The sequence below is a fragment of the Pseudoliparis swirei genome, chromosome 6, assembly GCF_029220125.1.
Source record: "Pseudoliparis swirei isolate HS2019 ecotype Mariana Trench chromosome 6, NWPU_hadal_v1, whole genome shotgun sequence".
Taxonomy (NCBI): domain Eukaryota; kingdom Metazoa; phylum Chordata; class Actinopteri; order Perciformes; family Liparidae; genus Pseudoliparis; species Pseudoliparis swirei.
The window spans coordinates 8,797,129-8,813,791 of NC_079393.1; the positions used below are offsets into that span (position 1 = coordinate 8,797,129).

Genomic DNA, 16,663 nt, shown 5'->3' on the forward strand with positions numbered 1-16,663 from the left:
AAATATATATGGGTCGAAATTGACCCTAACACCATAAATGTTACTATAGTTAATAATATTAAAATTAAAAAATAAATAAAACAAATATATTTTAGAGATGTGTTCTAATACCCCTCAGTAATAGTCAGGTAACACAACAACCCTTTATTTATTTAAATGATCCTCTTGAGGTTCATTTTACCATTTTTTAAATTGAAATATGGTATACTGACAAAGAAAAGGCCCAGAAGCCCACACCAAAAATATTAAAACCAATATTCTCATGGATAAGGAAGCCTAACAAGGTAACCAAGAGATGAGAAACAAATTGGATGATAGATAATTGTTGTTAGTGTATTTTACAGCTGATTTAAGACACGGGTCAAAACCGACCCGTTAACATAAGAGATGGTAACAGAAAGGGAAGGTTAATTCTTCAAGTCCAGCTTGCTGATGTTGTTTCCAGGGCTCTCAAGTTTTGAAGACAGGCAAGCGTGAGATTTCCATCAGCACCCGATCGATACTGCTGAGAGTTGTTGACGGGGGGGGGTTGCTAGTGACTATTTCTACTCCGAGAAAAGTTGTTGACGGGGGTGGGGTGGGTGCTAGTGACTATTTTTTTGCTCCATTCCAATGCGCGCAGACCGGCGTCGGAGCTCTGCAGCGGAACAATCGATCGGCGTATTGAACACCCCTGCATTCAAGCATTAAATAGCCGAGAGGTTTTTTCAGCGTGAGGAATTCGATGTGTGGCGGGAGTGCGTGAGATAAGACCGAAATGCGTGAGTCTCACGCTCAATGCGTGAGTCTCACGCTCAATGCGTGAGACTTGAGAGCCCTGTGTTTCTGTACTTTGTTACACAGTGGGACGTTTACTTTGAATGAGTCGTTGGCAGCTACCTGGCTCAGGCTGCGGCGTTACCGACAGACGTCCGATCAAACTAAACACACGTGAAACAGATGTGGGTGGGGCAGGACAAACGGTCAACAGCAACCGTGCCCTTCGGTTTAGCTTCTCATTTAACATTTGGGATGGATTTGTTAGCTCGCGCCGTCTGATGGTAGCCGGGATCAACGACCAACATTCAATACAACAATGTTCAGCTAGCGCATTAAAAACTTGAAACGCAAGATGCGATGCTATCATCAAGCGTTTCTCCTGTGCATGGTCTTCACCTTCTTCTCACTGGTGTACGTCTTCAATCAACTAGCCTCCACCTTGGAAGACGGTACGGACTGGGACCTGAACGAGCAGGGGGCACCCGACAAGCGCGCTCATGACACCGGCCACCTTCTCAGGAAAGAGCCCGGACTGGTGGGCCTTCGAGAGAGCGACAGGTATCTTTGCTAGCTAAAGCTTGCTAACCTACGTCGCCTCACGTTCATTTCATTACTGAGGACATTTGTAACCTAGCTAGTGGTCGGCTTTACCTGCATTAGTACGCCAGGTGCTATCAGGTGAGCGTGACTGTTATGTTGAATAATACATAATGTCGCTGTTGAGACGTTAATTGACATGCTAAAGCTTCACCGGTAGCTGCGTAACGTTAAGTTGTTGACAGGATATATTTAACCTAAATACTATAATACTATTAAACTAATTGTGCTGTTGTGCACCCTCTCCGTCTATAAGGTTATGTGCACATGCTAATGATATATTGTATACATATTAAAGCTACCACCTATTAAACAACTAACTCTCGGAGGTAGTTAGATAGCTAGTTTGGGGCAGATAATTACCCCCCTGAACATGTCTGATGTCTAGGAGAATAATTTCACGTTGAGGTTCCAAAAGATCATGTTTCCATTCTGTCAGGTGTAAAAAACTGTCAGTTTCTTACTGGAATCCATATTGGAGACTGCCCGCCGATGTGTGTGGAGTGAACTGCTTATTGGAATCATCTATTGGGTATGGCCGATTTTGTGCATCTCTATTAATATAAACCAATGTTATTTAGAATATGTTGACTGTAGACAACGTGCAACTCTCCCCTACTTCATAGGTCAACAGCTCAAAGTAAAGGCCTATTGCTGCACTCCCAGTGCACCTTGAATACTCCTGATCCTGAAGTCATAGACACACATACTGACACGTTGAGCTGTGACAGTTAAGCCATCTCGTGATCATGAGTACGTAAAGGCAGTGCTAAAGTGGTGGGGAAACTAATTTCTTCTCTATTACATTTTAACCTGAAACCTCTGGGTTGCTATCATAGATATATTTTCACATACACACCACTAAACACACCGGTATCTTATTTACAGACTTCTGTCCTGCTAAAGTTTGACCTGTGCTTGTAGAGACACATGTCGAACATTGGCAGAGTGGTCTCTGAAAGCGGAGCCTGCTGATATCTTTTTTACTATGTTATCTTCTGAAAATGTTAGTGCTGTTGTGTGAATACAAACTGAGGTTGATTTCTGATCTATTGCACTTTGTCTTGGCGCACAGAAAGAGCTCGGGCTCTGAAGTCCAGGAACATGGTGATGGGAGAAGTCACCTGGCTGTGGTGGCCTGTGGCCCCAGGCTGGAGGAGACTCTTGTCATGTTGAAGTCTGCTGTTCTCTTCAGCTTAAAGCCACTGCATTTTTACATCTTTGCTGAGGATGATCTACATGACCACTTCAGAAATGCTGTAAGTGTCGTCTAAGGGATTACACAGCGTCTTAAGCAATAGCCCATTATCACAATTTAGTATGACAGTCAGATAATCACATTAAGAAGGCTTCATTGCAACAATTGCATAAATTGTGCAAGGAAATTCTAGGCATGTTAGAAACAGCCTCTCATTGTGCATGTCTTCACTCTAAAGTATTATCTTTACACAGGTGTTATCACTTTCTGGCCAGAAGGCTGCAATACATCTTTTTTTATCTTACATGTTGATAGTAAAATTTTCTTTGTGCTATCTTTTCTTAAAGCTGGACTCCTGGCCCAGGACAGTTCAGTCCAAGTTTAACTTCACCATCTACCCCATCACCTTTCCTAAGAAGAATGCAAATGAGTGGAAGAAGCTCTTCAAACCGTGTGCCTCCCAGAGGCTTTTCCTACCAGTAGGTCGAGACATCCTTCCTGTGTGTAACTTGTAACAATAACACATTTACTCACATTTTCTCATGAGTTTATTTTTATATTCTGTTTTCCAGCTGATTCTGAAGGAGGTGGATTCTTTGCTCTATGTGGACACGGATATACTTTTCCTGCAGCCGGTAGAGGACATCTGGGCCCTTTTTTCTCAGTTCAACTCAAGCCACTTGGCGGCCATGGCTCCAGAGCACGAGGAGCCACGCATCGGCTGGTACAACCGTTTTGCCCGCCACCCTTACTATGGCAAGACGGGCATCAACTCAGGGGTCATGCTCATGAACATGACGCGCCTCAGGGAGAAATATTTTAAGGTAATGTGCAGGTAGATTTTTATTTTGTCTGTATTTTGTCAGCTTTTGCCAAATTAATATACCAGTGTATCTCCTGCTGGCGTGTGTTTCAGCTAGTACCAGCTCTCATTGTTACAATGTTACATTCTACCGTTTGGGGATCCCCAAGAACATTTTAAGATGTTTGACTTAAAACTATGCAATTTCACCTCATTATTATTATTACGATAGATAACATCCAAAACACTACAAGGGAAATATGTGAGAATCATAATCCACATGATCAAAAGAGCAGATGAGAGACACTTACAAAAATAATGTTTCATTTATTCTATTTATTCACAAATAAAAAAGTTTCTGTCATATTCCTAAAGGATATCTATATATTATTGGCCTATATTAAACAGCATATCTACATTCAGTAGTGAAATATGTTGAGAATGCTGAAGGAGGCTTCGGAGTAGCTGCATTACCAACATTGACCAGCTGAGGTCACTCTTGTCATACCTTTCTCAACCGCCACGATGAGCACGAAACAGTTTCTATGAGTTAATATGAAGTGTTGACGAAGTGATTCATTTCAGGTTTATGATTTTCTGATGAAAACTGGTATGAATGTTCTGATTACTGTCTTTTTCCTTCTAGAATGACATGACAACAGTTGCACTGAAGTGGGAGGAAATTCTGATGCCCCTTCTCCAGAAGTATAAACTCAATATCACCTGGGGTGACCAGGACCTTCTTAATATCATATTTCACCATAATCCAGGTTTGTGCAATCACATTGAACATTATTTTTAGTCATGAATCTTAAATTCCATTGAGTTAAAAGATCTGAAATTGTTGGTTTCATAGGTCTTAAAATGAATGCGCGACAGTTGTGTTCACTAAAAAATAATCAAGATGATTATTGGATTTTATTTATTTATTTTTGCTCCGGACAAGAAGAGAACCACAATCGAAATAAAGTTTTCCCACCACGGTCATCATTTACCTGAGCATATCCTTGAAGCTTGTCACTATCTGCTTGTAGGCTCCAGGATATTGGTTTGCCAATATTATTGTCCGATAATGATCCTCACATATCCACGTTTTAGAATACCTTACAAAATGTCAAAAACATCGAGCCACAATGAAAAGATTCCGGCGATCTCTCAACATTTTCAGGCGGTGGTCCGAACTTCAGGACCACAGCGACTAGTTCAGCTCGCGCATTAACTGGACGCAAGCATCGTCTGGACAGTGGCTCTGTCAAATATATTACTATTGTATTGTTTCGGCATATCAATACATGTAGGAACTTATATTGACTTGAGGACTTATTTGCATTTATACTAGCAGAAATTATTATGAATACTGTACTAAATTAGTATGACGGCAAAAGTCTTACATTTAAATGACAAGACATTTGTTTTTTTGATCATTTAAACAAATATGTGAGACTTTGTTACGGCTCCTGGTTAAATATACCCTCTTCTTTACTATCTTGATGACACCAATCATGTCTCCTCCTGCTCCTCTTCAGAAAGCCTATATGTGATTCCCTGCCAGTGGAACTACCGTCCAGACCACTGTATCTACGGCAGCAACTGTCAACAAGCGCATCAGGAAGGCGTCTTCATTCTCCATGGCAACCGGGGGGTTTACCACAATGACAAGCAGCCTGCGTTTCGAGCCGTCTACGACGCCATCCGAAAGGTAGAGTCAGCCTCTCTAACCAGAAATGTGGGGTTTTCTGAGCCCCTCCAGTCAAATATACAACTCAAGGGTTCTTAGTTCTTAATAATCAACTTTTCTTGCAAAAAATACTTGATTGAATGAAGTAGAGTTATTCTTCCAAAAGTTTTTATTAAGAGCCTTCCAGACAGTTAACTGGATACATGAAGTCATGTTTGAATAGCTTTGTTTATTCTAATGAGAATAGGAGTGGGCTATATCAAAAATGTATATCACAAAAGAGTTTTTTGTATTATATCACGATATTACAAAATAAACTGTGTTGCTCGACTCGTAACCGAATTTGTACCTCCAAATGGAAATGAGGCATAGACCTGCACAGCTTTTGGAGGGAGTAGCCTCGCCCAGAATGTGAACGTAATGGGATTCATTCCTAGTAAAAGCCATGCTGTTGTTTTGAGTTGTGAGTTTTATCGTCGAGCAACCTGGATTTCAGCCGTAAGCGATTTTTATTTTCACTTCTTTTTACCGCAGCCAGCATGAGAATAACATTACACTTCAAAGAATGTACACCGCTGAAGAAACCAAATCCTGAGCTAAAGTTTATATCTAAACTCACATGAAGAAAGAGCCTAGACGCACACTGTTGGACCAGAACCGTACACAAGACACACAGAGATTTGGCTTGCGGGGCAAAAACAGACCGAATGATCTGATGAGGGCTGGCGGGAGCCACGCGGTCTGTGGAGACATCACAGCGGCACGAGCCCATGCAGTTAAACCTGCCTGGACATGCACATTATAAACTGTGTGGGAGCGCCGGAGTTCATCAGGTGTTGTGTCCGTCGCGGTAAAGACGGACTGCATTGCAAAATCCATGTTGTGGCTGAAAAGTGACACTGGTAACTGGTGTGAAACCAGTATCCCGCCCACTCTATAAGTGAGGAGCAACCATTGTTATGCGGCTTTCTCTCTGGACCGACACAACTGCCCACTAAAGACGCTAAGCTGTCGGGTGAGCCATTTTCACCTCATTACATTATCAATAGGCACTCCAGGTCATTGCTTTTCTCTCATAGTGGCTTTCGTCCACCAGTGCCCAATCAATAACCCGTTACATATTTCCGTCATCCCGTTTTAGCCCCCACACACACACACACACACGCACACCTCCCCCTGCGTTGGCCACTGGAATGGTTGCTTTAGATGTTGTCAGATAAAAGGCTAAAAGAAGATGGAGTGAAGAAATGTACCAGCCAGTGAGATTGTGTTGCTCATTGATGTGCTTTTAAAAGTCTTTGGACATCAATGGAAGTCTACGGCGCAGAGGTGCGTACGCTGTATCCGATGTGGAACACCCACACGATGCTTCTTAGGAGGAGCACTTTTTTGTTGTTTTGATCTATTAATTGGATTTGTTGACAATAATCTCCTCCCTGGTCCTCCAGCCCCCTCTTGGCGTTGTTCGTCGGCCCGGCTGCATCTTCAGGCCTTCTGTAAACTCGAAACATTTCCGTCTTTAAGTTGCTATGACGCCCAACAGTGAAAATAAAAACGGAACTCTGATTTGAAAGAAGTAGGACGTCTGTCAAATCTGCTTCGCGTTTTTTATTTATGCGTTTCCGAGTTCATAGCTTAAAAGTCCGCTCCGCAATCCGTCATCGACCAGGGAGCAGGTCGGTCGGAGAGCTCTCTGCTGCGTCGGCGTGGCGCCTTCGATCGGCGCGTGTTGATTTCAGCACACTGGTCAACATGCCGGCAGCGATCGGGGGAGTGAGGGAAGCCTCATTAGCTGGTCTCCATCCATTACCGCCACGGGGCCCAGCCCGGACACTATCGGCACGGACAATGTTCTCAGCCGTTAAGTAAACGAGCGGGCTTCATTGCGGGGCACTCGGCCCTCATGCTTCCATCAGTCTCTCCCGACAGCACAAACAGACAACATCCAAGACGGTAAACACCGGACGTCACCTAACGTCGGGAGGCTGAGGAGTGCTGTGGTTTGTCCTTTTAATTCAATTCAGTTTCAATCCAGTTTATTTGTATAGCCCAATTTCACAAATTACAGATTTGTCTCGGAGTGCTTTACAATCTGTACACATAGACATCCCCGCCCCAAAACCTCACATCGGATCAGGAAAAACTCCCAAATAACTAGGGCTGTCAGCGTTAACGCGTTAATCTATGCGATTAATTTGGTCGCGTTAACGCACTAAAATATTTTAACGCAACTTTTTTATTTTTTTTATTTTTTATTTTATTTTAACAGCGGCAGTACGGTTTGACACTGTTTCCGTTTTTAAAACAATTATTTCTTCGCGAAAATAAGGAGCAGAAATCAGTTTAACTCGTGGATGAATCAGTCGGGTTTCCTCCTGCTCCTCCTTCCTCCCGTCTCCCCCTCTGGTACACAGAGGAACGGAGGGGCGACGTGTCGGGTGACGCGGCGCGGAAAGAACGCGACACACGAAACCTTCAACGTGATTTGTCAATCCGTTTGTCTGTCAACATTTCGGGAAAAAACAACCAATGAACACTCAGTAAATCACAAAGGACCTCCCACCTCACAGGTTAGGCTCATTTAGCAGCCTGTCAGCAGTGTTGCCAGGTCCGCGGTTTTCCCGCGGAATTGGGCTACTTTTGAAGTGTTGCCACGGGTTGAATATTTTGTCCGCTGGTTCGGGTAGACCTATTTTGCATGCAAATTACATGAATATCTTTAAATAAAAATCCATATTTAAAATGAAATAATTTATTTATACCCAAATCCTACCAAACTGACTCCAGATCAGCACGTACATGCTGACACATCCCCGCACACAGTTGAGCACACTCTCAGGGGGGCATCATGAAGGCGTTATGGGCATATTTTGAGTTCTGATATTGGGCTGGTTTTTGGGCTGGTTTTATTGGCCATTGGGCTTGTTTTGTCACACAGACCTGGCAACCCTGCCTGTCAGTCAGAGAACCAGAGAACACGGCGCGAGGACAATGAGCCTCATTTCAGAGCTCAGATTGTTCTGGAATGTTTGATGTATAACACGTGGGGGTGTGTCACATGCAAAAGACTTTAAACGGTGAATTTAATTTATTTTGTAAAATGTATAAAATGCCCCCAGCCTCCAGAGGGTTAACGTGACATATGTGAATGTCAGTCAGTTATCAAGGCCACTGGTTCTGCTGTTCAGTGTTAAAGATGACAGGACCAATGGGGTCTCAATATACTTCTTTTTTTTACTAATCTGATGTTTCACTGAAGAAACAATTTATCATCCACGATATTAAATACCTCGCTGGCACTTTATAGGTAGGAGCCTCTTTGAAAACAGCTCTGTGTGAAGTTTTGTCTTTAAAAAGAAGGAAAAAACTTTTAAGCGCGATTAATTAATCGCAATTTCAAAATGTGCGATTAATTAGTTACATTTTTTTTAATCGATTGACAGCCCTACAAATAACCCTTCGGAAGAAACCTTCAGGAGAGCAACAGAGGAGGATCCCTCTCCAGGATGGACAGGTGCAATAGATGTAATGTGTACAGAAGGACAGATTTAGGGTTTAAATACATTCAATGAATATGACAGAGCGTATGAATAGTTCATAGTAGGCATATTCCACGATGGAGACCTCCACGATCCATCAGGCAGATGGAGGTAGAGAGGAGGAGTGGGCGGAGTCTCAACAGGACTTTTAGTAATGGAAAATACGAGTCCCGTATTTAGTAAATACATGTAAGATTTAAGACCTTGTCGTACAATAAGCTTATTCTAAAATCGTATAACTGAAGCGCATTTCATCCTTTTGTTGTTATACGCTGTAATTTGTTGGAGCTTCCTGTTGCTCCAGCTCCTCGGGCCCCTCCCACTTTGTTCCCACTCCTTTGAGGACGGCATCCTAAAGCCTGGAGCGGGCAATGCATGGAGGAAACTCTCACTTCCATCCCACCAAGAGCTCAGTCAGCCCGGTTCTCTCAGCCAGCAGAGGAGCTCGCAATAAAGAGCGCTGCCATTACGCAGCCAAGCCCACAGAAGAGTTGTAAAAAAAATGTTTTAGTGCTGATGCTAGTTTGAGACATCATGATGGCCGTGTGGACAAAGCACCCCGCAGCATCCACATAAAAATCGATAGGCGGCTGTTAATGGTGCTTTATTGCCGGTTGCAGTATATGAATGATAATAAAGAAAGTGTGCCTTGACTTACCTAATGCTTGGCCAAACTGGAGTCAAATGAGATGCTGTAAAATAGTGATTTTCTCTTATTTACTAGAGCAGTAAAACAATGGCGTAAGCCGATGGAAAAGAAAAAAAAGGCCTGCATGCTTATTTTCATGCTGTACGTGGGCGAAAGCCGTAGCTGCTTCTATTAAGGGGCTGGAAGTTTTATCTTTGTTGTTCACTCGGTGACACGCACCCGTTCAACAATGAAGCATTTCTGGAATACTGCAGCTGTAGCTCTCGCCAATGTCGTTACGCCCCGCTGAGCCCCCCCCCCCGTTCTTGTATAGTGGTATGACCTGATATTCATCATCCAGAGACTCTGAATTGACAGTTATGAATCCAAGGCAGACTGTTGTTGTCTTGAAGCGGCGGTGATAAATGTGGCACTTGCTTCTCGTGATGTAATTGCGCTTCTTATCGTGGCTGCAGCAGCGGGCAATGGGTAAACTCCGCTTGACTTCAAAAACACGAGGCGTCTTTCTTGAGGAATGTCAGGAGGGATGACTACCTGTGGATGTTCAAAGCTGTAATCAGATCTGTATCTTTATCCGTAAGCGTGACGCCCGTTTGTCTTCATCCCAGTACACGTTCGGCGAGAACACGGAGACCTCGCTGCTTCAGCCGCTGGAGGCGTCGCTGCAGACCACCAGCAACACCTACTGCGGGAGAGCCAGCCACCTGTTCACCAAGAAGTTGAAACGGAGCGCCGCGTCCGCTCGACAAGACGCAACGCAGAGAAGATGACCAGGACGGGACCGATATCACGGGTATGACGATCAGAGTCTCGGAGTCGTGGATGGAAGACGAGTCCGTCCCAGCCACAGGCCGAAGGCCAGCCCTCTGGTTCTGTTGCGACAACGAAGTGGAAGCAATTCTTTCGGGACGGTGACATGTGGAAGTTGTGTCTGCTGGTTCAGAGCAGGAACACATTCACAGAACTGGAGTTGCTCCAAGAAGGAGGGTTTGGGCTTTAAGAGGTAACTTGAGGCCCCGCCTCCTGACCAATCGGAGCCTGGTGCGTGGATCGGGAGATAATCTTAAACGAATGTGAAGAAGTTTCAACGTGATAATGGAGGGAGAAAAGCCAGACACGTTTAACTGCCAAATCCAGAGAAGACAGCTGGCATGAATGCGTCGCTGTAAAGGTTCGTAACGTCTCGGCCTCGTCCAGAGCGCCGTGGAGCTGACCACTTGTTGCTCGTCCGTTGAATTCATTTGATGCTTAGGTTTCTATGGATGGCCTTTATTACACAGTAATAATGTTAGCCTCGTTCCTTCTGCTTCAACGCCGGTGGTGTGGAACAGACTTTGTAGCAAATCTTAAAAGAAATAGGCTATAATAATAAAAAGAGACGTACTTGGACTTTTTATAGTGCGTCTTAAAAGTAGCGTACTTAGTGAACCTAGGACTGAGCACATCGAAGCTTCATTCATACCGTTGACATTCAAATTGGATCAAGATTAGACTCCACTAATATTAGTGCATTGTAACGTCCAAAATCCACATTTATTGAAATAAGATGTGATAGTTGCCCCAAAACATTCTGCTTGAAGTTATTCAACATTGTGGTCTCCTGCAGGCAATACACACCTGTATTAATTAACCCAGGCGGTTAAGCGGTAATCTAACAGTACTATAAATTACTTTTATGGAAACACAATCACAGAAAATGTCTTATCATATATTCTCTTAGCATATTTTAATGTAATATTTAAATGTTTGTGTGTCAGATGTTGAGCCGTGTGTCGCAACATGTCAGCGTCGTGCCTTGCCGTCCCGCAGACTAAGACTGGTGCTTTTATGTTTTGCTGTGGGCGGGGGTTATAATTTAAGGAAGACTACCTTCTTTCTTTAAATCCTGGTTTTTATATTCACGCTATATTTTTGTTGTTGAATGTGCTCCAAGTCCGTTTCACAACTCCAGGGCGACAGCTGAACGAATAAGACGAACACGCCAACATGTCCTCACAGGCACGAGTAAAGTATCTTCGATTCTAAAAGAATACATTGATACAGAAGAATACACAAATGTAATAATAGCCAGATCCACTCGAGAGGAAGCGGGCGTAATGTAAGTACGCCTTCTAATTTGTGCATTCACACAGCCGGCTTGTTGACGATTGGCCGTGTGCCGACAACTTTCTTCTCAGTGACCGACGGAGAAACCCCGAGTTAGTGGACGTTGTCGGTGGACCGAGATAACCGAACGATAACCCGGGTATGTCGAACTCGCTCCAGAGTCCAGGCCTGTGCTCATGTGAGAGCACACACACGCGGGTCAAAGATCAACGAGAAATAATAACCGAAATAATCCCAAATATTAATAATAGACGGCTCCAGAGTCACGGTCAAGGTTTTGACTTTGGGATAGCTCTGGTGGTTCTCCCCGCTGAGCTGGAGGACATCCAGCCTCGGGGCAACGCTCGGACCATGATCTGTTTACAAGCTGCGTGTCACGAGTAGTCCTGGCGAAGGGTAATCCGTCCGGTGAACACGCCATCGGGTCACGATGCACTGACACTTTGAGGAGGAACCTACAGTCACCTTGAAGCAGTTCGAGGTCTTTTAGAGAAAAACAGAAACTACAGGGTACTTCAATATGTATATCGAGAGTATTGTATTTGATTTGTTTTAATATAATGCTGTCTTTTTGTCACTGGTATGTGATGGAAAAGGTGTATTATTGTCAGGTACTTGTTAGTTTCACAGCAATTATTTTCCTTTTTTTAGTCGACAAAACGAGACTATCATTTCATGTTCTCTGGTATGGGAGTTTGTATTTTCAGTAAAATTTAAACATGTATTTATGTAACCGGAACAAAGTTGGGTCTCAATCAAGTGTCATGACATCTGCTCCAAGACAAGCTTTAGCAAAAATATTTGCACTTTTAAATTGAGAAATTGGGGATTGTTATAGAACACAAAATCATGTGTGATTTAAAATGTGTTTTCTGTAAACCAGCGTAGACATTCAAATGGATGGGAAATAAATATTTGTATAAAAGAGGCATTTCCAATGGTGTGTTTTTCGATGCAGTGCATGAAGTATGTAAAATGCACTTTTCGTTCAGTTTGAATCGGAAAAGTAACAGCATGTTGAAATCTATCCGTCCATTGTCTTGTCCGGGTATCCGTGTCGGGTCGCGGTGGCAGCGGGCCAATGAGGCTGACCCAGACTGACCCCTCCCCCGCAACGCTTTCTAACTCACGCCTGAGAAACCTCCAGTGGGAGGCGGCCAGGAGGCATCCTGGTTAGATGCCGAACCGACTCAGCTGACTCCTTTCCACAGGAAGGAGAAGCTCCTCTACTCCAAGTTCCCTCCTGAAGTCCAAGCTCCTCCCCCTCACGAAGGCCGAGCTATCCTTTCGGAGGAAACTCATAAATGTATTAAAAGTGTGTCATATGGTGTTACGTTTTCTTTTGTTGGGTTTAAAGGAAATGCACAGTATTTGGGGCAGTAAATAGTTTATATTAGGAGAACACCTAGCGACTTGCAACAATTAAGTCTTTGTAATACGGCAAATTAATTCTGGTGTAACTGAATTATTTGAGTTTTCTTCAGTTGGCCATGTTCAGTCCTCCAAGTTTTCTTTACATTTTATTTTTATAAAATCCTCTGCACCAGCCTCCATAACCACATTACAGTAGATATACCTGTTGCCAACTCACTCCGAGCTTAGCCGAGCGCGATCCACGTCCTAGGAGACGGCGGGGAGCTAAAAATCTGAAATTAATGTGCAAGTTTGAGTCGCCTCTGGCTCCTCATTTCACAGTCAGATTGACGGGCGTGCCTGGAAGAGGCCAATCGATCTGCATGATGAATTTAGAGTGGTCACTATTCGAAGAAGCTGTTAAATGTATAAGCATTTTTCTTTCTGAGAAATTATGTGTGCAGTGAGTTGGGCAAATATTTTCTATAATTTAGGGTTCAAAGTAATTCTAAAAGATTTGCACAAAAGGATTCAAAGTAATTCTAAAAGATTTGCACAAAAGGATTCAAAATAATTCTAAAAGATTTGCACAAAAGCTATTCGAAGAAGCTGTTAAATGTATAAGCATTTTTCTTTCTGAGAAATTATGTGTGCAGTGAATTGGGCAAATATTTTCTATAATTTAGGATTAAAAGTCATTCTAAAATATTTGCACAAAAGCTTTTCGTTGTATTGTATAACCTGGCTGTAAGACAGGCTTATGAGTAGCTCTGGTTCATATTTAATAGAGAGTGATGGACGCTCCTGGGACTACTTGTGTTCTTCTACCACAACAGTCTTTGAGGGGCTAAGGAGCACTTATCGTTGGTTTGCTATGATTATATGTTTGTAGAGAAATATTCAATGACATTATTGACTACGGCCAAACACAACCTTTACTAGGATGGATGTTTTCATCTTCAATATGTGCAGCATAGTCAGTTTTTAAAGGGAAAGGCTAATGCTGCTCCTGCCTGGTTTCACTCCCCTGAGCATAATGGTGATGGAGGTCTCCTCTTTCCGTCTAACAGGAAGTGCCAATAGATTATTCATGTTATTGCTTGCCCCACTTGGCCTCCGTAATGTTCAATAGCAATTTAAAGGCCGGACATAAATTAAAACAGTCGGAAGGCAAATGGCCCAACACAAAATAAAAAGGGTCACAAAGTAAGGATTATGCAATATAGCGCAGTGAGTCATCAGCATCCTCTCAACATGAGGGGCGTGTGGAGTTTACAGCAACAACTTACGGAGGACGTTACAGAGTTTTTAAGGTGACAATATATTTGGTAGATTGCGTTGCATCTGAGACCAGCTGTAGAAATTATCACAAAAACGATGCACTTCGCCGTTTATATAAACCTGACGTGACTCCTCTGAGAGTGTGTGTGCAGAACATGCATGTACAGGAAGAATTATATGAAAAAACCTGGACTCTTTTACATTTGGGGGCAGCGGAAAGAAAGAGTGGACACAACATTGATGTATCACCTTTTAACCCTCCTGTTACCTGAGGGTCAATTTGACCCCATTCAATGTTTAATGTCGGTGTTCTTTCGGGTCAATTTGACCCCAGGCTGTTTTTCACTGTGTCAAACATATAAGAAATATCAACTTTTTTATATATTTAAAGGGCTATTTAGGGAGTCAACAAACAAACATAAAGTACCTCACACTTAAACTTGGAAAACAATATTAATTCTAATAATTTTCTGGAGGTTTTAATTGCTGGGGTCAAATTGACCCCAAGGGTAAAATATGTCAGTAAATATAAAGGTAACAGGAGGGTTAAACATTGAATGGGGTCAAATTGACCCGAAGGTAACAGGAGGGTTAAGTGGCAAACTTTTGCAACATTATCAAACATTTGGAGTGGTGTTTCTGGCCACCTTTTGAATATAAGTCCTTTTAGCTCTGTTTTTAATCTTTAGCAACTCCTGAAGGAAATATGTCATTCTGGTACGACATCATGCGAGTGAACGGCAGACAGCCAATCAATGAGCCAGGACTCGAAACAAAGCTTCTTAAAACAGAAGGTCGCTTTCAAGATGCATGTTGGTTGGTTGTGTGACCCTTCAAAACAAGACAGAAATAGTCATCTGTATTATATTTGGTATTTACGTCAGTTAAGTCTAGAACATTCCTTAATTGACTGTAAAATAACTCTAAAATGTGCAGAACAATAATCAACAATCAAAAGGAATTAATTAACCGAAAACAAAGAAAATCTGTCCGTATATTTTCCCTCTAAATGCTGGCTCTAAGCACGAACTATCCTTTTAGCTTTATTTTGTGAGATTTGTCTTTTGTGGGTTTGTGTGTGTGTGTGTGTGTGTGTGTGTCCCGTCTACTGATATTCTTGCATACCGCTCCACCAAACGCTCAAGGACATCTTGTGGTTGCAGTGACTCACACTTTCCCAAAACACGTTTACAACAAAGCCCTAATTGGTCAGGCTTGTCATATCTCGTCATATCTTAAGGAGCTGATTGTACCGTACGACCTCGCCTCAGAGCTGCGTTCCCTGAGTGCAGTTACTTGTGGGTACTAACATTATGATAATTCCTTCTAAAAGTTATGAAAGCCAAGTGTTTAAATAATGTTATAAAACATGTCATAAAAAGTCATATTATTGTTTCGTGTCTAAAAAGTAAAATTAAACTATATCATAAACTACAATTACCGCCAACAAGTCAAATTGTAGTTTTACATCTATGTCAGTCCAAAATGTATATATATATATATATAGACAGACATTTTGTGTGAAATTGCCATAAATATCATCAGAAAATTCTTTATTTAAGGTCAAACATCTTTTGGGGGATCTTTTACCACCAATTCTATCTGTTCATCCTTGAGTCCATGTAAATAGTTATTCCACATATGAAGCTGACAGTCAGTCTCTTGTGACAAACTGGATGAGAAGAAAGTAAGAAGTTAGTCCCAGTAGACCCCAGCGGGTCACATCAGTCCCCCTTCTGCATCCATCTCTTTGCTTTCTGCCTTTCCTGCTGCAGAACGATATCATTTAGCCACACAACATTTTGATCAATAATAATTTGCCAGCACTGCTGAGACAGGTAATTTGTGCTAATATGTCAGGGGTTAATACAATTAATGAAATTTACCGTTCGGCATTAGCCATGCATGGAGAAGTGAATTTGCCACTGTAAGCAGAACGAGACGAGAAATATGCATATGGAAATGAAATGAAATCGCTAGTTCAGTGCCTATGGTAAATTATGGATATCTCTCTCCAGGATGACGAGCGTCGTGCTGGGGAGGTGGAGGGTGCTCCAGAGGTGTGAGCCCCTGATGGGTTGTTGATGGAGCTGTGGGGGATGGCCTCAGGACTGCTCCATTGTCTTTCAAAGCGGCAGTAGAACTCATTGAGGTCGTCTGCCAGAAGCACATTGTTCATGGAGTGGGGTGATTTGGGCTTGTAGTTGGTGATCTGCCTGAGCCCTCCAGACAGAACCAGAGTCGTTTGCTGAGAGCTGCTGTTGCAGTTTCTCAGAGTACAGTCGTTTAGCATCTCTCACCGCCTTGCTAAACCTGTATTTGGACTCTGTGTACAGGTCCTTGTCCCCACTCCTGAATGCCTGGTCCTTCTGCAGTCTTAGCTTCCTGAGCTCCGCTGTGAACCAGGGTTTGTCGTTGTTATAACTCACCCTGGAGCTGGATGGAATACAGCTGTCCTCACAGAAGCTGATGTAGGAAGTTACAGCCTCTGTGTACTCATCCAGGCTGTTGGTAGCAGTCCTGAAGACATCCCAGTCAGTACAGTCCAAGCACGCCCGTAGATCCTCCAGAGCCTCACTGGTCCACTTCTTGAACTTCCTCACCACAGGTTTGCAGAGCTTTAGTCTCTGCCTGTATGAGGGAATCAGATGAACCATGACGTGGTCAGAGTTTCCCAGTGCAGCTCGAGGGACGGCGTGAT

The 16,663-nt window shown here is 43.0% G+C and overlaps 1 protein-coding gene across 2 annotated transcripts; it reads left to right on the plus strand.

Annotated features, from left to right (window-relative positions):
- Positions 1-607: 607 nt before the first annotated feature.
- Positions 608-12,256, plus strand: LOC130195559 (glucoside xylosyltransferase 1-like). 2 transcript variants are annotated; one of them, XM_056417153.1, is made up of 8 exons: positions 608-1,317; positions 1,796-1,888; positions 2,432-2,615; positions 2,902-3,033; positions 3,127-3,378; positions 4,003-4,126; positions 4,883-5,055; positions 9,831-12,256. In XM_056417153.1, the coding sequence occupies exons 1-8, from the start codon at positions 1,112-1,114 to the stop codon at positions 9,990-9,992; spliced, it is 1,326 nt and encodes a 441-aa protein (XP_056273128.1). In that variant the 5' UTR covers positions 608-1,111; the 3' UTR covers positions 9,993-12,256. The 2 variants fall into 2 exon arrangements, with proteins under 2 accessions (XP_056273128.1, XP_056273129.1); XM_056417154.1 differs by lacking the exon at positions 1,796-1,888.
- The last annotated feature ends 4,407 nt before the right edge of the window (positions 12,257-16,663 follow it).

Coding starts and splice junctions, on each gene's coding strand:
- LOC130195559 (XM_056417153.1), top strand. CDS start 1,112: ATGCGATGCTATCATCAAGCGTTTCTCCTGTGCATGGTCTTCACCTTC. Junction 1,318..1,795: donor GGCCTTCGAGAGAGCGACAG/GTATCTTTGCTA, acceptor CCATTCTGTCAG/GTGTAAAAAACTGTCAGTTT. Junction 5,056..9,830: donor TCTACGACGCCATCCGAAAG/GTAGAGTCAGCC, acceptor TCTTCATCCCAG/TACACGTTCGGCGAGAACAC.